At 26.8% G+C, this 23,209-nt stretch overlaps 2 protein-coding genes across 3 annotated transcripts in view; both read right to left on the bottom strand.

Moving 5' to 3' along the window:
- Nucleotides 1–9,986, bottom strand: part of LOC135929262 (NADH-ubiquinone oxidoreductase 75 kDa subunit, mitochondrial-like) — a 39,903-nt gene extending 29,917 nt beyond the window's left edge. For both annotated transcript variants that reach the window (XM_065465764.1, XM_065465765.1), the window contains exons 1-4: nucleotides 9,795–9,986; nucleotides 9,176–9,454; nucleotides 5,809–5,945; nucleotides 5,436–5,602 (exon numbers count right to left, since the gene is read on the bottom strand). In XM_065465764.1, the coding sequence (XP_065321836.1) occupies nucleotides 5,436–5,602; nucleotides 5,809–5,945; nucleotides 9,176–9,454; nucleotides 9,795–9,968 (757 nt within the window). In that variant the 5' untranslated portion in view covers nucleotides 9,969–9,986. The remainder of the gene's footprint in view (nucleotides 1–5,435; nucleotides 5,603–5,808; nucleotides 5,946–9,175; nucleotides 9,455–9,794) is intronic.
- A 4,502-nt stretch (nucleotides 9,987–14,488) lies between these two features.
- LOC135930212 (uncharacterized) lies at nucleotides 14,489–16,240 on the bottom strand. Its single transcript, XM_065466993.1, has 4 exons — nucleotides 16,039–16,240; nucleotides 15,142–15,275; nucleotides 14,686–15,039; nucleotides 14,489–14,643 (listed from the first exon to the last, which is right to left on the bottom strand). The coding sequence occupies exons 1-4, from the start codon at nucleotides 16,238–16,240 to the stop codon at nucleotides 14,515–14,517; spliced, it is 819 nt and encodes a 272-aa protein (XP_065323065.1). The 3' UTR covers nucleotides 14,489–14,514.
- Between the last annotated feature and the right edge of the window lie 6,969 nt (nucleotides 16,241–23,209).

The following is a 23,209-nucleotide window of genomic DNA, read 5'->3' as shown; positions in this document are numbered from 1 at the left end:
TTATTTCTATGAATATATATGTCTTTTTTTTATATTGCTTTACTGTGTTTTTAAGCAAAAAAGGGAGTTTGTTTCCGAAATTTTGCTTTTTATTTAGGCACCTTTTATAAATATATATACGATGTCAAAACTTGGCGACGCTATCGACTCTTCCAAAATATACATTTTTACCAAAAATTGAAAAACGAGCTAATAAGACATTCGCTATAGTAGAAAGTAGAGATCTAATTAATGGAAAACGGCAAGTTAAAAATATTATGCAGAAAGAGAGATCGTTTTAAACATTTATTTTATTCTAATGGTTGAAAAATATTATTCTTAAGGAAGCTGCACTAAAAAATAATATTTTATTAAATTTTAAATAATTCAGCCCGTCTGCAGCTTATTATTTCATCGTCAGTCTACCAATAACATTCGAAATTTGCAGAGTGCAAAAACATATATTCTAGGTGCAGACAATTAAAATTTTATTCTAGATCACAGATGGACATACCAAACGTTGAAATAGTTGCAACCCATTTAATCTACAAAGACATGATTATTATAGCATGAATCTAAGGAGGATTCTATCCTGGAAGACGCAAAAAAAATTACCAATCAATTTAGATATGTTAATATGCTCTTCATACCGACAAAAATTAGAAAATATTCCTTATACTTCAAATGACAATGTATATATTACCCCCCTTATATAATAAATCAAGAGGCTATTAACATTAATATATTCCTACAATCAATAGGGGAATCTTACATTAAAAACGCTTATGTGAAAAGAAATATCTAGGTAAAAAATGGCTTAACGACTAAAATTATACTATTATTTTCATCAAATAATGAAAAATTCGGTGAAATTCTAGATCTTAAAAATCAATTTCCCACAGTTGTCGATTACAAATAAACATAGATTATTAACATTATTACCATCAAATTGGACAGTAATAAAAATTGTAAAAGAATTTAATATTTCATATCATATGGCGTTAAAATTAAAAGGTTTAAAGGGTTTTTTTTCAACACCAAATCCTAAATCCGGTAAGACAATAAATGCCGCCACCGTTGCTATTGTCAAAACTTTTTATAGCAATGATGAATAAAGTAGATCGATGCCTGGGAAAAGGGATTTTGTTCCTATAATAAAAAATTGTGAAAAGATTCAAATCCAAAAAAGATTATTTAATTAATTTACGAGAGCTATATCTTAAATTTAAAGGTATTCATTCAAATATTAAATTGGATTCTCTAAATTTGTGATCTTCGTCTCGAGAATTGGCAGTGGTACACATTCAATATGTGTTTGCCCTATTCATCAACTTTTCTTAAAACGATTGGCTGGCGGCGACGAATCAGAGGCCGCCAAAATGGCAGCGGCGTGACGGCGTCAAATATTTTTATAACTTAAATTTTTTAATCAAAATTATAAATTCATTGGAAAGACTTAAAATAAAATTTATGCTTTATTATGTTTATAACTATAATTTAACGATTTTATTAGGTTATAATTATCATGTATAAATATTATTTTATTTAGATTTATAAGACATAATGATGATCCTTTAGAGTTCAGAGTGAGCCCAACTATGGCAAATACACGCTTGGGGTATACTCGTAGTTGCAACGCACGAGACCTTTATAGCTAATAATGGAAGTTTAGGAAGATCCAATGCTCTTATCTTCCAAAAATCTAAGACATCTTTTATATCTAAATTATGCCGAAAATAATTCTTTTTTAAAACTAGTTAAATAGTCTTGTTGTTCCAGATTATAAATAAATGAATGTTTGGTAGCCAATGAGGTAAGATAATCGAATCCTGAAGCTACTTATGTCGTTTCACATTAGGTTAATTCGTCTGTGTAAGGAAACAGAGAGGTAGCGCGTTGACATAAAAATTGCACCGAAGTAATATTATTTTCCTTTAAATATTCATTTACTATATTTATAGTGCTCAAACCTAATTAAAAAAATAAAACAAAGAGAAATAATATTTAAAAAAAACTAATTTATGTATTTCAAAATACTACCTGAAGATACGTTATTAGAAATCTATGATCAAATTTAGTAAGCATATTTTATTTAAGGGATGTTATGGAAGGATTATCATATTCTTTTATTATTAAATGATTTTTAATTTCACTACGAAATAATAAGGATAAATTTATAGTAAATCCTTATTGAGCGGATAAAAATTCAACAGTTTTTTGAAGGTTTTAAGAAAATTTAAAAGTTCATGCACCATCCCAATCGGAGTTAAATAATTTGAGATTTGGTTTCTCCATTCTATTAAATAGAATATTTATAGGATTTTTGATATTGCCACTCACACTTTCCAGCATTTTTAAATAACTATGCCAACGTGTATGCACATTTAATTTTAAGGTTTCATTATTTTTCTCATATGATTTTTGATTTGCACTATCATCACCAAACCCAAAACGAACTTCATAAAAAGAATCATTATCATACAAATCTAAAATATCCTATGTAAATGATATCGATTCAAACATATCCCATTTTCGATATTGTTTTTTTCAAAATCCGCTGTTTTCTTAAGGCAACTATAATTTATTTAACTTTTTTGTGATTTTCTATTTTATTATTTTTATTCCATCGACTGTCACTAGATTATGTAATATATGCCCCAAACATAAATGATGATCATATTATCCTAGACTAGCATTGGTCCTGCATCCGTAACCATTTAAATTTTCTCGGACCCTAAATCAAATTCATTTTCAACTTTTTCTATTTCGGAAATAATAGTTTCAGCTGTATGTTTTTGAAATTTATAATATTATTAGACGTGAAATGTAAAGGTAATATAATTTCGCCGTCTATATTTGTCGGTCCATATTAAAAGCTATAGCACAAAATTTTGGACCTATATTAATTTTCTGACATGTGGATGCTTTCATTGATAAATACACATCTAATCCACTCCGGCTAAGTGTTGTTCTATCTGGTAATCTTTTGTATCTGAAATAATGCCATATTTCTGCATAAAAAGTTAATAATAAAAATGATACTTGAAACAATTCTAATGTGGGATGATAAAAATTTTGTGTTCCAGAATTTGCTGTCAAAAACCTGCTTTCAAGATGATTTTTTATATAGATATTGCTCACAAATGTATAATTTATCTTTCTGATATTATTTCTTGAATAGTTATACAAATCCTTTGTCGTTAATATATGATTATATGAAATTTACAAGCTTACTCGAACTGCTAATAATAACGCTCCCGAAACTGTCGCAGGAACTCTTATCAATGGTTGCATATAATTGCCATCTGCCTTTATCCCAAAATCATTTTTATGATTGTAGAAGTAAGTTAAGTTTTTCCAATTTTTATATTGGGTAACTCCCCCATCAGAAAAATAATGAATTTTGGCAACTCTGTTAAATCTCATCTAAAAGGAAAGATCGATTTTGTTTGAAATAAACAAAATGCACATGTGTTGTGTATAACAGCAAAATTTACTTGTTTAATTAAGTGGTCTTAAAAGTAATAAATCAAGTGGCTTGATTATTAGTCCAATGAATCCTTGTGCATGACTCTGCACTATAAATGCATAATTTTCTTAAGTTAGTAATAACTAAGAATTCGCCAACATATAAATTAAATTTTAATGAGCTTTAAAATAGTGTTAAATAAAACACATTACTCCCCCCCCCCCGCTCCTCTCTTATTTTTTTTAAATAATAAAGTGAGAGCCTTTCATTTAGACATAAATTTTAGTTAAAATTATTACTTAAGTATTAATTAAATTTAAATATGATAGTATTTATGTTAAATTTGATCAATTTTCGCCATAAAAAGGATCATAATTCCTAGACTAACGTTCATCCCAGTTTAGGATTTAGTATAAATATAAAGCAGTATTGTATACATCTACAGGAAAAAAATACCTTTCTTTTCTATGGCCATTTCCGGTTTTGTACTTCCGGTTTTGGATAATAATCGTGTGTCTAACACATTTATTAATATGTCATATTAAAAACCCATTATTAAGCTATTTATAAAATTAAATTATTGCTCTAACTTAATTTATTCTTAAGATATATGAAAGTTAATGAAGTGCATTTTGTCAAAAATGTACCATTTTTCCGCTTTTTAAACCTATATATCTTAGATAGTAAGTGATGTAATGAAGTAAAATTCCATTTTTTTCTTAGCTATAGCATATATTACAATATACAAAATTTAAAAAAAATTCTGAGGGAGTCGGGTTGAAAATTAACTTTTTTTGGTTGATTTGATATGGAATTCACCATATATAAATTTTAAATAAAAAACAATTTAAAAGAACTTAAAAAAGGCTAACGAAGTGAATAGAAAATTGGACTGGCACGGCTGATTTCTCTCAAAATCTGCTGATGAAGGTGGAATCCTTCGTTGGGGTCGCCTGTAATCTGTCTCCTTTTTTTCCTATCGTTTCAATAAAATTAAAGGCCTCATTTTCAAACATGCCTAAGGTATTGGTAACGATTGGTAGGAACAGTGTGTTTGTGAGGTCAGAATATTTGTTTTTTTAAGGATTTCTGCCTTTTCGATGGCAAAAAAATGAAAGGTTAGACTTCGTTGCAAAATCGATACAAGTGTAGTCCCTGGTCAGCGGGAAACCGTTAGTCCAGGGAATAAGGGATATACCATCGTTATGGCGTTTTAATTTGAAAGGCCCGCTGAGAGAGTGGATCGGATATTAACTTTTTCACTTAGCTCTCCTCATGACTGGCGAACAACTATGCATATCCATAGCTCTTCGCCTCTGCGGTAATGCAGTTATACCCTCCATTTGCATCGATTGTGGCCAGCCCATCGAATCGAATACCTACGATCTTTTGCACTGAAAATTTTCTCGCGGACCCCCGCCATAAATCTATTAACAACATTAAAGTGTTTATTTTGCTCAACTTTCATTTTATTTTATCAAATAAAATTCTCACAAAATTTTAAATTTACTCTCAATTTTTTAATTATAACTTTAAAATAGTGTTTCCCTTTACCAATTTTGCAAGTGAAGCATTCTTCCAGACCGACAATATGTTATTTTTTTAATATTTTTAACATGGTTTTAATATTTCATTTCTACATATGTTATTTTATATATAGTTTAATAAAATTATTAAAACGTCAAAATAATAATAAATAAAATAACAAAATAATTGGAGGCCAGACCAAAAAAACCTTTTAACACGGGCCGGATTAGATCGACCTCTAAGCGAAAAGAGTGCTAAAAATATTTTTTATTAGCGTAAAATGATATTTACGAAAAATGGGAAATTTACCGTTCCATTTCCCCTTGGTTACGCTGATGTTTTGGTTAGTTTTTAGTTAAACATGGAGGTTATTAATTAGAAATGTAATCTTAATAAAATTAGTATTTAAAAACCAAAATTAGTTCTTATCAATTAATTTACAAGTAGTAAATAAAATTACCTGTAAAAGTATATGGTTTAGATGTGAGTGCTCCAACAGGGCACAGATCAATAACATTTCCTGATAACTCGGAGTAGAACATTTTTTCAACGAATGTGCCAACTTGCATATCAGATCCTCGACCAGTGGTTCCCAAATCATCTACGCCAGCTATTTCGGATGCAAATCTAGTTTTAATTATAAAAAATATATATAATAATGTACTAATTATAAAAATTTGAAGAAGTTAAATAAATTTTATGATGTTTGACATTTTAAAATATTCTCAAATTCATAAAAGTAACAATTAAATTAATAGTGCGTTCCAGGATTAATATATAATAGAAAAATTTAATATTAAATTAGTCACGATAAATTAAATTATTTTGGAAACCTTATGCATTTAGTGCAATGAATGCAGCGTGTCATTATTGTTTTAATTAAAGGACCAATATTTTTATCTTCAACAGCTCTTTTCCCGGAATACATCATATCAACAAACCTGCTTCTGTCACTACCAAAAGCCATTGTCTAAGAAATAAATATAAAAAAATATTAAAACTAGAGGGACCCAGTAACTCAGCCCAGATCTTTTTTATTTAGATCTGGCTGGTTCAGTTAAACTTAAAATAGATAAACCAAATATAAAAAAACTCTTCAATTCTTTTGTTTAAAATTTAATGTGAAAATAAGAAACAATCCTTAATAAATACATTTCTTATAAATAATTATGAATTTGGATATATTCATTCAAAATATTATCGTAGCTCACATTTAATAACTTTTATTCCTAAACCTAAACAAATATATTTTATTTAATAACTTTTCCCAAAATGATTTATTTAGTTTTATAACTCTTTTAGAAGTTACTTAGTTGCAATATACTATGAAAACGATAAGTTTGTTCAAAAAGTTTATTGACTGAAAAAAACGATGAATTACTAAGTACTAAATACTAATCAATCATTATATAATGACACACCCAGATATTTGGTGATTTTATAATTTTCTTTCTAGCGTATTGCCAATCTTGGCAACTTTATATTTTTCCGAAAATGAGTGATTATTAATATAAGTTTCAGAGTTAATGTTTCCAGATGTTTGGCTGACTTCAAGCTAGTGATATGATAATTATTTAGCTTATAAATAGATTACTTTTTTGTAATTGGCAAAATTAAGTGAAGAATTAATAAGTAACACATTATATATATTCTCCGTTCTGAAATGAGCAAGAAAATAATTTATTTTCTACCAATCCCTTCCAATTTTAATAAAAATTGGTAGGCATGTCATATAAGTATTAGATTAAAAACAAAATTTTAGCTTGTTGGCAATAGTATTATTTTAAATAGGGATAAGATAAAAAATTCGACCATTTTTACTTTTTATCGATAATTAATTATTGATTTTAAAGATTTAAATATTAATTTTATATATATAACCAGGGTTGCCAGGTCTACCACATTGACTAGTAGATAACAACATTTTAAGGTCGAAATCTACCACACTCAACTATACTACAACAATTCTATAGCATTTTTAAAATTACCGAAATATACCAAAAACTTCCATAAAATTTGCCATATTCTAAAAATTTTTTCAAATTTTTATATAAAAAAAATAAAGTATTTTGCTAAAAAAAGAAAAATTTAAAAAATCAATTACTTCTTTCTATTCTATCCCGTTTTTAAATTTGTTATGTTTTGTCTGATAACAATAAAAAGACTGGATTTTATATAATTAGCGACCATAACATATTAGATAATTTGTATAAATTTTAAAATGATAAATACAATCTTCATTTAAAAAAATTTTAATACTAAAAATCCCCCTTTATTTTTATTAATATAATATCTCAAAAATAAATCAGTATTTTTTTAGGCTAGGAATTGTTTACCTTTTAAAACCCGGCTAGAAGCCAAAAGGGAACTTGGAAGTGAAGCCCCCCTCCCCCCAAAAAAATTTTTTTTTTACAAAAATATATTACGATCGAATAGTTTTTATATGGCAACCTAAATTGACAATTAAGAGATAAAAAAGCTTCTTTTTTTCAAAAATATCAAATAATGTATTAAAAACGATAGATGAAACCTATATATGAACATTTTATTACAATAAAAGGCTCTTTTTTTATTGTTTAAAACAATTTTAACGTAATATAATTGATTAAAGTAAATTACACTATGTATTTTTAAAATCAATATGCATGATTGAAAAAATCCCAGACATTAAATATTAGCACTAAATAGATATTTAGTTCCTTTATATTTTCCATTCTGGCATGATGTAAATTTATGGGTTAAAATAATGTACAATTAAGCATTGACATTGACAAAATTTTCATAACAAATAATTGTAATGGCTAAAATTCTGCTGCTAATTCATTTTTTCCTTTACAAAGGATACACTACTGTGTAAGCACGAAATCTATGCCTAGAATTTAGAAATGCTTTCAATTGTTCAGTCAACTTAAACAGAGATGAATAAAGATATTACATAAATCTAAAATACCTAATAAATTTTCCATATGGGACCCAACTAAATGGGCAAATAGGCCTAAAACGATTTTATTTCCTATTATCTTTATCAAATCCATAACTTATATTAATTGCTGTCAAATTTTAATGGAAGAAAAGGAAAAGCCCCAAACCCAAAGTAAACAAAAATATAATTATTTTATTTTGATACTTTCTCTTTATTTAATCATTTTTGGTGTTAAGATTCCTGGCTAAGCCACTGCAATTAAAACTTCAAAATATTATTGTTAGTGATTATGGTAATGTAATTAATAGTGATGAAGATTTTATGATAGTGATTATGATACACTATCTGAATTAGATGATTTACTTTAAAATTTGATAAAAAATAAGGTTACTAAATGGGAAAAGAATTTTCCTAATCAAAGAATAAGAACTAGTCAAAATTTAGTTATTTATCTGCCAGGAACTTAAGAATATGATGTCTCTGAAAGAGGATACTATAAGAAAGATGTTATGTTTAAAAAATTGGTTATTAACAAATTCAGATATACTATAATTATATTTTTTGTGTATTATATTTTGATGTTTATAAAATGAAATTATTGTATATTTTCAGAATATTTTAATAAAATTTGTATATTAGATTGAAGAAATAATTTAAATATTTTTTATAAGCAATTCTAATCTATAAATTGGACGTTTTTTGCCAATTTGTTTGAATAACGTTATATGAAATCATTTGGTTTTATTTCGTTTATTTTCTGTAAATTGTTGTTGAGAGAATCCTTAAAAATGTCATCTTAAAACATTATATCTGTTTATAATTTTTATAAGCTTTATAAAAATTTTTACGAATATTGAATTTATTATTCGTACGAATACGAATAGCGCAATTATTCGATTCGTTTTTTTGTAGGCCTATGAGCAAATTTAAAATCAGGAACAAAGCTCCAAAAAAAAATTGTAACCCCCCCCCCCCCCCAGATAACCTGGCTACCCACTGCTTAAGATACTGCCATATTATTATTATAATGGACAAAAAAACATTTTTAAATATTAATATCAAATAAACCACTGGAGGAACAAATAACAGCCATTTATTATTATGTATTTAACAATTATTAACCAAATATATATATATTAATCCAATCACAATGTTCAATACATTTTATTGGTAAGCTTTGTTTAAATGGATCATTGATGAGATTTAATATAAATTTCATATAACATTAAAAAGCTTTCTGAAAAATAAAAATATATTAAAATAAAAGACTATATAACCTGATCTTGCAAATCACATTCACCTGCTTGATCACAAATAGGGCAATCTAAAGGATGGTTGACTAATAAAAATTCTGTAACACCCTCACGAGCTTTTTGGGTTATTGTAGATCTTTTATCTGTTTTAACTCGCATGCCTTTCATCACTGGCATAGCACAGGAGGCAACTGGTTTGATTGATTTTTCAACCTCAACTAAGCACATCCTACAGTTTCCTGCTATACTTAATCTCTCATGAAAACAATATCTAGGGATTTCAATATCAATAAGAGAACATGCCTATTTATAAATAAAATATTATGCTAAAAAATAATCAGTTTGAAAATATCTTGAAATTAAAAAAATCTTTGATAAAATTAAAAAAATTGACTCTTTATCTTGGCCCATCGTTTTTAGATAAAATCTTTTATAAGTAAATCTTTTGGATTTTTAGGGATTCAAAATCATATAATGAAGTCACAAATATTTTAAAAATATATCTTCACCTTTAAAAATAATCTTCAATTTTGTGATTTTCAAAAATATTTTTCTCAAAATATTGGGCAAAAAAAATTTTCAAAATTTATTTAACTCTGAAATAAATATTTTCATATTTATAAAACTGACAATGTTGTTTAACTTGTAAAATAGTCATGCCTGGTTCAGCCAACACTCTTTGATCATTTATAAATAATTCTATTTTATTAGATCCATATAAAACGGAAGCAGATGATAGGTTAATATTATTTTTAATATTTAATAAGTATTCAGGTTTCTTTAAAAGATACAAACATCTCACTCTGTTTAATAACATATTCTCACATATGATCAAACCGAACCATAATTAAGGTTTAGGTTAAATCAGTAAAACGTAGGTATTTAATACATTACGACGGGCATAGGCCTATTTAAAAACGAATTTAGTATTATTTTGCATCGAATAATCCTAATTGAATAGAAAATAATTATTTAAATTTGAATAAAACGAATTATTCGAATTAGTATAATTTTTTAAAGTAATAAATAATGGTGATGTGACTTATTAATTAGAAGTGTACATTCATAGAGTGTATCACAATTTTGTGGTTTTCACTTCAACTAATTGTTTAATCTATCATTATATTAATACATATTAATGTCATTTAATATATGCGTAAACCATAAAAATTTGTATTTTTAAATATATTTAATTTATGAATCGCCAATCTATAAGTTGTTACAGTACAGATACAATTTATTAAATAGAATAGAATGTTCTATTTTAATTAATTTTTTATAACTTTTGTGAAACATTAATCTAATTATAAATATCGCCTAATAAAAGGAAGTCAATATATTTTATCTATTACTCCATATGCTAAAGTGGCGATGAGAAAAAGTCAAAGTAAAAATGGAATATGGAAAAGCAAAAATGAAAAGTATAGAAATTATGATAAAAATAAAATCCGATAGAATGAAAATGGAACTATAATAAAAATGGAAAAAAATGCATAAATTATTATATAAAATCGGTAAATCGACAATAAATCTATAGAATGAACAAAAAAATTAGGCGATCATCGATCATATAATATTCAATTTAATTTTGGAAAATTCATTGGATGATAACATCATCTACATAAACGGGGAAGGGACTAGTAACAGAATGCATTCATTTTTTAAGGAGGGAAGAGGTTATTAGGTGTTATCTATTAAATTTTTAGATGAAATAGGGCAAATATATTGCTGTAAAAATTAATACTTTTATTATAGACCTATTATAATACAATAATATTGCTGATTATCGACCAGATCTATATTTTGCAAACAATTATAGACATTATTTTCCAAATAAAATTTTCTGTTATCCTAGATATTCTCAGCAAACTCACATTCATGCCAAATAATGATTCATTCATTGTAATTGAGAGGGTTTTTAATTGATATTCACAATATTTTGATAGTTGGTAGTAGAGCTAAAATAATTTAAGTTAGTCTTTAAAAATTTATGAAGGGTATACCATTATAATTAAAAATGCGAATTAATAATGACTAAAAATAAATGAACCAATTAACTTTCAAGTAAAAGTGTTAATAGCGGAAAAACAAGCGTTGGCAAATGTTATGGAAAATTGTAATGATTTAATGAGGTGCTTTTAATATAGAACGGTTGGACATGTTGCTAAGATCAGTATTGGCTTTATGATAGCGAAAAGACATAATTATTATTTTTCAAATAAAATCCCGGTATAGAAATAAGAATAGAATTAGAAGAGTGAATTGTAAAAATAATAATGAAAATAATTCTGTTGAATCCTATGGTTGGGTGGCTTGTAAATAAAATCGAGATAATTTTGTTGTGTCATATGGAAGGGTGAATGATAAAAGCAATAGCAAAATCATAAATTTGAAAATACAAGTATAAATTACGGGAAAAAGAATATCAAATTTGAAATTTATATTATATTATCATATCTATAGGGTATGAGATTTCAAATAAGCAGGAGATTATCTTGATTATAAACTTAATAATAATAAAAAAATTTATGTTATAAAAGATAATATTACACATAATGATTTGGAAGAGGATTTAGTTAAAAACAAATGTCCAACAGAATTAAAGCCGGAAGAATGCTAGAATATAAAAAATTAATTATAAAACAATGATATGAGGGGAGGGTAAAATCATGGAAAACGCGGTAGTTATGAAAAATTTTCAGGAGATTAGAAATATGTAAAAAAAGAATAAACTGACTAGTAAATTGAGAAATCCGTTAATTTTGCAATGGAAACATTTCCAAAGGAGGTTGATATTTTAAAGGATTAATCAATGACATATATTATCTAGACTGACAATTCATTCATTAAAATGAATTTTTAAGCATGTATCAATTAAAATCAGCTGGAGACGCCATTACACCATGTTGATTACCACAATGATAATTTGTCTTACTACCAAATATTTAAATTCTTAGTATAAGTAAATATTTTAATAAATACATGGTTCACTCACCTATATAGACTGGAAAAAAAGTAATATGTTATATCTGCAGCTATGATAAATAATCAAAATCACATGCTTATAATTTGATAAAAACAAAAAACAATCAGGGGTTAATAATTCCTTCTAAAAGTATATTAATATTATACCAACTTTTTGAAAGTGCATTCCGTGTTTTTAAAGAATCATTGTTAATAAAAAAAAATTATTTTCAAAAGGATTGCATCATTTATTTCTTCTAAAGAAAAAAACAAATATTTTTGTGAAATTATGCTTAATCAGCCCTATTCACCAATTATCAAATTCTTATAACATTAATAATTGAACGTTATTCGCACATTTAATTGAATAGAAAATCTACAAAACAATTTTATTTAATGGCCAATAAATAAATTTGTGTATTGTGAGGACTGAAATAAGATTAATTTATTTAATTGTAATATTATTAGACTTATATTATATCCATATATTTTTAAATGTTGATATTATATTTTGTTAGGAATATTTATTATATCTTATAAAATATTATTAGATTTATATTGTGACTGTATTTTTAATATTGATATTTATTATTAATAATAAACATAGATATTACAAACAAGTAATGATAAAAACATAATAAAAATAATAAATAATATAAAACTAATTGGGAAAATAAATACCAAGAGATAAGATTATACAGAGGAATAGGATATCGTAATAAAAGTAAAAATGTTTTATGAATAGTAACATTTTCTGAATCTCCTTGAAAAGCTAAACATGATTCTGTATTCATTTTTTTAAAAATAATGTATATTTACCGAGTAGTGAAAAAAAATTGAAAAAAGGTGTTTTTTCAAAATCCCAATAAGTTATAAACTTAATATTAACATTTTCTAACTCCTTTCAATGAACTTAATATGATTATACTTTTATTTTTTAAAAAATAATGCATATTCACCGGGGGCGCGTAGTTTAGTCAAAAAAAAAATTTTCGAAAATTAAAATTATAAAAAAAAATGAATAATACTATTTTATGAATCTCCTTGAAAAGCTAAACATGATTCTGTATTCATTCTTTAAAAAAATAATGTATATTTACCGTGGGTGCTTAGGGGGCGCGTAGTTTAGTCAAAAAAAATTGAAAAAAAGTGTTTTTTCAAAATCTAACTAAGTTATAATCTTAATATTAGCATTTTTTGATTCCTTTTAATGAGCTTAATACGATTATGCTTTTATTTTTTTATGACTCAAGCTTGTTTGAAAGGGGGCGCGTTGTTTAGTAAAAAAAAGAAGTGTTTTTTTAAAAGACCACTAAGTTAAAAAAAAAATTAAATATAATATTAACATTTTTAACCATTTAATAAGCTCTATATGATTCTGTGGTTATTTTTTATAAATTAAGCTTCTTTAATAGGGGGCGTATATTTTAGTCATGTAAAAAAATAATTTTTTAAAAGTTTTACTATGTTATCATTTTTTTCAATAAAAACATTTTTAAACTCATCTTATGAAGCTAAATACGATTCTATATTATAATTTAAATTAAGCTTCTTTGACAGAGGGCGCGTAGTTTTCGGGGGGGGGGGGCGTATTTTATCATCCCACCTAATATGCACAAAATAAACAAATAGTTATATTATTAAGAATATATCTGAAGATAAGCATTTATTTTATGTATGCAAAATAATAGTACTACTATAAGATAGAAGACAACAAAATTTTATTTTATTGAGAGAACATTTTATCTATAAAAATTTAAGTTTGGATGTTAAAGCTAGATGGTCTTTAGTAATTTAATCATGATGAATCAAAATTCTTGATGATTTAGTTTTATTATCTTATAAAGTTCATAATATTAAAGAGGGTAGCAAAGTATCATAAAAACAAATAACTAAAAGCAACTTTATTAGATAATATATAATTTTTATCAAAATATGTAAGATTTATAATAAAAAATTCATAAATATCCAGAATATTTCGAAATATAAGAATGGCTTTTGAATAATTGTTTTGAAGTCATTGCCTTAGTTTTACATATTTTTTATATTACAAATTTTACCATGAATGTAATCAACATGGCGTTAATGGCGTCTCCAACTGATTTGCATTGATATATACTTTTAGGCAGGGATGCGAACCCGACAAAATTTTTGCCAGGGTTCGGTTCGGGTTCGGTTCGGGGTATAAAAAAAAAGGTGGGTTCGGTTCGGGTTCGGTTTAGGGAAATATTTTTGAACCCGGGTTTGGTTCGGGTTCGGTTCGGGTTCAAGAATTTTTGAGTTGATAAAAAAAATTATATATTTAAATCATAATAAAAAATTAGACATAAATTTGATATAAAAAATAAATTTTTTATTTTATTTATAGGCAAATATAGTTAAAAATACAAAGCATATAGTCATGTATCAATTTTAAAAATTTTATTTAGACGTATTAGCATAATATCTTCCAAGAGTTGTTCACTCATCCTCGATCTATGTGGTGAAAGAATGAATTTCAAATGTGAAAAAGATCTTTCAACGCTAACCTATGTTAAATGTATTTATATGTGAAAATATGAAAAATTAACTTGGGTTGCAGGAACAGCAAATAAGATTTTAGATAAAATATATAATTCAGGGTGTTCCAGCTTAGCAGACTCCCAAAAATGCAAAATATTTTCCTTCTTATCTAATCTTTTATAATCGCTAAATCCAGTAATTATTGTTCCAATACTTTTCTCAGCAATCGTTGGCCCTCTTTTAAATATTTTCTCCTGCCTTTCTTTAAGTTGTATCAATTTCTCTAAATCATCTTCTTGTTCAATAACTTCATCGGAACTAATATCATCAGATAAAATCGGCGTTGTTAAGCTTTTAATTCGTCTCCATAAATTGACAAGATGTTTTTTCGCACAAATCTTATCATCATCACTAAGTAATACCTGTAATATTTAAGGATTTATATTGTTTATATTTAAATATTTCATAAAATAACAATTTTAATATAAATCTAAAATAATTAATTTACTAAGCTTTTAATTAACCTTGTATCTTGGGTCCAGGTATATGGCAGCTAAGAGAATTTCGTTCTTTATAAACCTTTCTTCTCTGTTCTTAAGACAAGAATATAGTAATTGAGCAAAATGGTTTGGATATTTTTTCCAGTTCGATGCAGCATCTTAACCATGCTGCATAAAAATCTGTCAGTGTTAACTGTTCAGATTGGAATTGTTTGGTTGCGATTTTTAGCGGTTTTAAAATTTCAACAATCGTTATTATCTCTTTCCAATCTTCAGTCAATAAATAATCAGATTGCTCTGTAAAAAAATCTTCGATATTGGGTTTTAGTAAAATCAGCCTTTCTAACATATCATGGGTTGAATGCCATCTGTGGCAATCTAACACAGGCTTAGGGAGTTTCATATTTTTTAATAACTTTTGGTAAGTGGGATGTCTTAATTTTAAATTTAGGCTCCTAGCTTTTGCAATGGTTTCCACAATAGGTGATAATTTTATAGCATCATGAAGTGCCAGCTGAAGTGTGTGAGCTGCACACCGTACACTATAAATCGGATAGGATATAATAGTTGATAAAAAAGTATTTTGTATATCACCAATATCATATTTATATACATTTACATCCATATTTTCCTCATCTGCTGATTCACTCCTTATATCATAATCAGTTTCAGATTGCAGGAGCTTTATAGCTCTTAAAAAATTACAACCATTATCAGAAGTAATTGTGTATATTTGTTGAATATTAATTTTAAATTTTAGTAAAGTTTTAAATATATTCTCTTTTATATATTCTTCTGTACATCTCTCTTTCAGCTCTACAATTCCAAGAGTCCTCAAATTTATAATGGACTTTGATATAAATTGAATATTTACACCAAGAATTGACCTATCTAGTCGTTGAACTGCATCAACTTTTAAACTTATTAATTTTCCTTCTACCTCTCTCGATATTTTGTCTCTAATTGATTGGGCTGTTTTATTAATAGTTCTGGATAAATTATCTTTGTTTATAACTAAATTGAGCCCAGCAAGGAGTGGATTTATAATTCTTTGAAATCCCGAATCTTCAATAATTGATAAAGGCCGGCCATTTACAGTAACAAGTTCTAGTATAGAACTCATCAAATCATTAGATGATATATTTATACTTATATGCTTTTTTGGAAAAAAGGTTTCTATATTAATTTTAGGTTTTTTTGCCAATAACAATTCCTGATATTTGGTTTTTTCATTTAAATAATTTAAATATTCATTGTTGTGATTTCTTTCCAGGTGTCTTTCTAAATTTGACAAGTGATTACCAGACATTTTTACTTTGCAATATGAACATATTGATTTTTTTTATATTGTATTAAGGGTAAAATGCTTATCAAATATGACTTTATCTTTAATCTTAAATCTATAAAAAGAGAACAATTTTTTTAAATAGCAATGATTTCAGAATTAAAAAAGAGATATTTATAAATTTAATTTCATTTATAATATGCACTTCATTAACATCTTGTAAAAATTAAACTGAACCAAAAATAAATGATTACCATATATAAATTTTAAAATCATTTTAATAAGTTCACAAAAACTGCCCTACATTTAACAATTTTTAAGTTAGATGTTTAGAATTTTTTAAATTAACAATATAATAATTTTTACTTTGATTTGTTAACCATTTTCTTCTAATTAATAATCTTTAAGAATAATAAGATAAAAATTTAAAAATAAATGGGCGTAAATTAATTCAATTGTTTAAAATTTTTTAACACTCCAATAGGAATCGAGAATAAATTTAAAAATGGTATAAATGAATTAAGTTGTTTAAAATTTATTAAGACTTCATTTAATTGGAAATTTGAAAATATAATATTTGTATTTACATATATTAATATATGATTTTAAATAATACACTGAACCCGATTGAACCCGGGTTCAAATAAAATTCTTGGGTTCGGTTCGGGGTTTTGGAAATTTTATAAATGGGGTTCAGGTTCGGTTCGGGTTCAGAGTTTTTTTCTAAAAACCCGGGTTCACTTCTCCGGGTTCGGGTTCGGTTCGAATCCCTGCTTTTAGGAATGAATTGTCAGTCTAGGTATTATTATATGTCATTGGGATTAATACAATTTAAGGAAAAACTAATAGTTGTGATATATTATGTAAGAAATATATGAAAGAATCAATATGGTGAAATATTTGAAAGAATCAATATGGTGAAATATTTGAAAGAATCAATATGGTGAAATATTTGAAAGAATAAATATAGCGAAATAAAAATAACAAATGAACTAGGATGGAGTGGACTGTAAAGTTGATCTCCATTTATAGGAGGGATTTGTTTTAACCTTTTTGAAAATATTAAAAGGATAAATTAAAGAAATAGACCGCTGAACAAAATTCCAGAAAAGTGTTTAGGTAAATGCGGATTATCATATTGATATAAGCGGAATATCATATCGTTAAATGTGGAATAAGAGTATTTATTTGAGGTAAAATGAGACTGAAGGCTCTAGAAAGAAAAGACGCGGTTTTAAAGGCGAGATTTTTACTACAAGCTGTTACTATCCCGTAGACTAATATGGTCGATGAATTGAAATGATGGTTATGGACGGTGATTAGAAGTCAAAAATTGAATGAGAAACACCTATAGAATATTAAAAATAAAATATCTACAACAGCCTAATTAAATTTTAACTAATATTATGTGAAGAATATGAACAGTATACATTTACAGAAATTTAAACAAACCACCATCCCTCCAAATAATAAATGATTTATTAGTCAATATTATGTAAAGATAAATATTTTTTTCATAAGGTTAATTATTCTAAATATTAAATTAAGACATTGTTTGACTTATGTAAGGTTTGGTAATATCTTCTTCTTTTTTATTTGTTGCTAAAAAAATAATATAACAATTTATCTTATTAACTTGTTCTTTTTTTCCTGCAATAATGACAGGTAAGGTTTAGTAGCATCATTCTTTTTTTATTTGAGCTAAAAAAAATTAAGGTAACAATAATCATTTTTTTATTGTTTCTTAACTTTTACTTTATTATGTCAATATTTTTTTATTATTTTCTATGTTGATGATATCGATTCTTCTATAATTGTATTTTTTTAGTTGATCCATTTGCTAAATTTAAATTTAAAAATCATAGTTAGTAAAATATATTCTTACTTTCTTATGTGCAGTAGCTTAGTTGATCTGTATTTTTAAGGTAAACGGCCATTATTTTTGCTGTGGGCAGTGAATGTATTTTTGTTATATAAAATAGTCATTTTTTTTTGTTAGTTATTTTATTTTTTAAATATAGTTTATTTTTAAATAAGCATTTGTGGAAAATAATAATAATTTATATTGTTATAATTGGAATTATATATATATCTGACAAATTTGGCGCTACTAGTAGGTAGATGTGGGATCGGTAGTTTTAATGAAATCGGTGAGTTTTTATTCTCCTTTTTTTTATAACTTTGGTTAAGAAGTTCTTCCTTTTTTTTAAATCGGTTTTTTCTTATACCTTAAATATTACGCAATATTAAATTTCTTTATTTCTATTTTCGAAAACAAAAACAAAATTGTTTAAATATTTTTTTTTTACAAAAGCCGAAAAATTTTCAATATATTAAAAAAAACAAAACGAATACTAATAATAATTATTATTTTTTTATAATGCTATATACTTCCAATTATGACAATATAAATTATTATTATTTTTCACAAATGCTGATTTAAAAATAAACTATATTTTAAAAAAAAATAACAAACCAAGAAGGATGACTATTTTATATAACAAAAATACATTAAAAATCCATATTATAGTCACTGTCTACAGCAGCTCCACCCTTCAAAAGTAATTCTCTTCCTCCCTTTCTCCCTCCGACAAAATATAATCCAAATCTCCAAATGTTCCTGGCCACTCTGCGCCGTTTGCCGCGTCATCCAGCGTTCCGAGCTCCTCGGAATCCATTGTCCAGTCTTCATCCAATACATTCCATCCCTCCTGTCCTCTTAGGCGCTCCTCCGGTAGTAACCCTCCCTTTGCCAATTCCCTTAATGCCTCTGTCTCACTTATTTCCTCTTGTTCTCGCTCCAATGGATCATCAGGCTCGTTCCTTTCTTGATCAATTTCCGCCACTCCTCCCGCACCTAGCTGCATTCCACCGTCGCTTGAGATCCGGGTTCCCCCAATTCCGCCGCATTCAAATCCTTCCCTCCTCGCTCCGAACGCCAGGATTCTGTTACTCCCATCATTATTCCAATATATGTCTGCCCCCGCCTTGGACACGACCGACGAATATGCCCCCACTCCCCACATCCGTAGCACTGGCGCCCATCTCTGCAAGCCCCTCTAGGATCATCTAATTCAATTCTCCGCACATTTCTTAATTCTCCCAGCCAATGTGGTCCTAACGCTCTCCTCGGTGAGAATCCAGGCAACGTCGTCTGCCGAGGCGTTACTATGAAATCTACTTCAAAATCTTCGAAAACACAATTTCTCCGTTCGTCGGTCGTATCCAAGGCGAGGGCAGATAGATATTGGAATGATGGAGCGAATGATGATGGGAGTACCCGAATCCTGGCGTTCGGAGCGAGGATTGGAATGCGGCGGAATTGGGGGAACCCGGATCTCAAGCGACGGTGGAATGCAGCATAGGTGCGGGAGGAGTGGCGGAAATTGATCCAAAAGGAGCGAGCCTGAGGGTCCATTGGAGTGAGAACAAGAGGAAGTAAATGAGACAGAGGCATTAAGGGAATTGGCAGAGGGAGGGTTACTACCGGAGGAGCGCCTAAGAGGACACGAGGGATGGAATGTATTGGATGATGACTGGACAATGGGTTCCGAGGAGCTTGGAATGCTGGATGACGCTGCAAACGGCGCAGAGTGGCCAGGAACATTTGGAGATTTCTTGGATTATATTCTGTCGGAGGCGGAAAGGGAGGAAGAGAATTACTTTTGAAGGGTGGAGCTGCTGTAGGCAGCGAATGTAATTTAGATTTTTAATGTATTTTTGTTAAATAAAATAGTCATTTTTTTTGGTTTATTTTTTTTTTAAAAATAGTTGTTTATTTTTAAATCAGCATTTGTGGAAAATAATAAATAATAATAATTTATATTGTCATAATTGGAAGTATATATATAGCATTATAAAAAAATAATTATTAATATTAGTTTTTTTTTAATATATTGAAAATTTTTCGGCTTTTGTAAAAAAAAATATTTAACCAATTTTGTTTTTGAAAATAGAAATTTGGTTTTTAAAGAAATTTAATATAACGTAATATTTAAGGTATAAGTAATAAATTAAGAAAAAACCCAATTTAAAAAAAAAGGAAGAACTTCTTAACCAAAGTTATAAAAAAAAGAAAAACTCTGAACCGATTTCATTAAAACTACCGATCCCACAGCTACCCTCTAGTAGGGGTGGGACCAATACCAATATAATATTGGTTTACAATACCAATACCAATATAAACCAATATATAATTATATATTGGTATTGTTTTTACAACCAATACCAATACCAATTACCTAAATATATTGGTTTTGAAATATTGTTTAAATACAATTTTAACCAATACCAATACCAATACCAATATTAAAAATTTAAAATAGATAAATACATAAAATTATTTGGTTTTATCGTGGATAATTATATCGTGGATAATTATATCGTGGATAATTATATCGTGGATAATTATATCGTGGATAATTATATCGTGGTATTTTTTACTTTCATTCATAAACATATTACATCTGTTATTTCTTCCAAATATTCCTGTGATATCAATATTGGTGTTATTTATAAATATAGTTTATTTTTATTATGGAAGTAAGTTTTCTATATGATATCTATCAATTTTATCTATTTATTCATTTAGGATATTATAATGAATGAAAACCAAATCGAGTTAATAAATATAGATAATGATGTTGATACTAATAATAATATCGATAATGAACAAGAAGAATCAACGATATCTAATAAAAGACGAAATACAGCAAAAATCTGGGAATTTTATACTAGTTGTGATAACAAAAAAAAGGCTATTTGTAATAAATGTAAAAAAAAATTATCTATTCCCAATTTTGGAACCTCAGGATTATGGACACATCTTAATCCATCCACCCAACTTTATATAAGAAATGTGAACAAATAAATAATGCAGTAAAAAAATTAACACCATAAAATCATTTTTAATTAATAATGTAAATAATAAAGCTAATTTAAATAATTTAATTATGGACTTTTTTATTCAAAATAATTTAGCCTTTTCAATGGTTGAAAATGAGTCATTTAAAAATTTAATAAGCTTTTGCAACCCCTCATTAACATTAATTTCTAGAAAAACACTTAAAAAAGAAATTATGAAACATTATCATAGTTCTTTTATCAATTTAAAATCTGTACTTTCTAAAATTACTTCTAAATTTTCTTTAACAATGGACATTTGGTCCTCTCCAAATAAAATACCCTTTATGGGCATAACCATTCATTATATTGATACTGATTTTAAATTAATTAATCATTTTTAGATTTTATTCCTTTTTAAATCAGCACATAATGCTATTAATATTTATAATATTTTTAATTCTGTATTAAAAGTAAAATTTGAAATTGATTTTTTTGTATTACATTAGATAATGCTAGTAATAATTTAGCATTTTTAAAAATTTTAAAACTAAAAGACAATTTTGATAATGTGTGCAAATGTTTTTGCCATATTATCCATTTGTCTATCATGGCTGCATTGGAACCTCTAAATCCAACTTTAAAAAAAATAAGAAATTTTTAAAAAATTTTTAAACTTTCTATATCTAAATTTAATAAACTTGAAAAAATATATCTTGAAAAAAATCCAAATTTAAAATTTCCTCACCCTATTTTGGATATACCAACACGTTGGAATTCAACGTACCAAATGCTCGAAAGGGCTATATTTCTCAAACCTTATCTCACAATATATACCAATCATTAACAAAATACTAATGAAGAATATTATATTAGTGCCTTAGCTTGGAATAATATTGAAATATACCGAGAATTTTTAGAACCATTTAATTTTGCTACAGAGAGGGCCTCATGTGCTAATACTCCATCAGTTTCAACAATCATTCCTTTATATTCCAGTATTTTTGAGCACGTTGAGTTATAATAATAATCCTAATGCTATTTTAAAGACAGCTTCATTAGCTGCCTTGACAAAACTTAATAAATACTATAATTTTAATAAACACCTATATATTATTTCAACAATGATTGACCCAAGGTTTAAACTATCAAGTCACTTATTAAAGCATAATAGTGTAGAAACTCTTATTGGAATATAATATTTATAAAACAAATAATTACAATTCAGCTGAACCTACAAATGAAACACAAAATAACAAAAAATTATCCTTTTTTGACAAAATATATCAGGTTAAACCTAGTCACAACAATAATAACTTAGAAATAAGCAAATATGTGGATGAAGCCACAATTTGTAATGATACAAATCCATTAGACTGGTGGAAATTAAATAAAAATAGATATCCAATATTATCAAAAATTGCCAGAGATTATCTTGCAATTCCAGCTTCTTCATCTAGCTCTGAAAGGGCTTTTTCAGAAGGAAGGTATATTATAACAGATCAACGTTGTTCACTAGATGAGCATACTATCCAAGCTTGCCTGTGCTTAAAAAGTTGGATGCGCATGAAGGATTCTTCTTAAATACATAAAATTTTTTCTTTATATTACAATCTTTTGCACTATATTTTATATAAATAGAAAATTATGTTACATTTTTAGTGTATTCATTTTGCTATATTCTTTGTGCTAAATAAAAAGTTTCAAAATATACGTTTATTATTTGATTGGTTTGTTGATTTCAAAAATATATTAGTTTGAAAAAAGAATTTGGACTTAGTAAAATTTTGGGAGTTGGTTCTTAGCCCTGTTTTTATGGTAATGCTTCATTTTTTTTTCCATGTTTATTTAAAACTAGAAATTAAGAGTTTTATAATCACTATTTCTATTCTTTTAATTAGTAATTTGAATTTAAACCAATACCAATATAAACCAATACCAATACAAGAAATAGAAAATATTGTT

The sequence above is a fragment of the Gordionus sp. m RMFG-2023 genome, chromosome 5, assembly GCF_954871325.1.
Source record: "Gordionus sp. m RMFG-2023 chromosome 5, tfGorSpeb1-WG-v2, whole genome shotgun sequence".
Lineage (NCBI taxonomy): Eukaryota > Metazoa > Nematomorpha > Gordioida > Chordodea > Parachordodidae > Gordionus > Gordionus sp. m RMFG-2023.
This window is presented reverse-complemented; position numbering and strand designations above follow the sequence as displayed.

What these genes read in the sequence shown, in the direction of transcription:
- LOC135930212 (XM_065466993.1), bottom strand. Translation starts at nt 16,240, where the DNA reads ATGAGTTCTATACTAGAACTTGTTACTGTAAATGGCCGGCCTTTATCA. An exon ending in ACCTGGACCCAAGATACAAG is followed by an intron (nt 15,040 to 15,141) that starts GTTAATTAAAAG and finishes TAAATATTACAG; the next exon opens with GTATTACTTAGTGATGATGA. An exon ending in TTGCTGTTCCTGCAACCCAA is followed by an intron (nt 14,644 to 14,685) that starts GTTAATTTTTCA and finishes CATTTAACATAG; the next exon opens with GTTAGCGTTGAAAGATCTTT.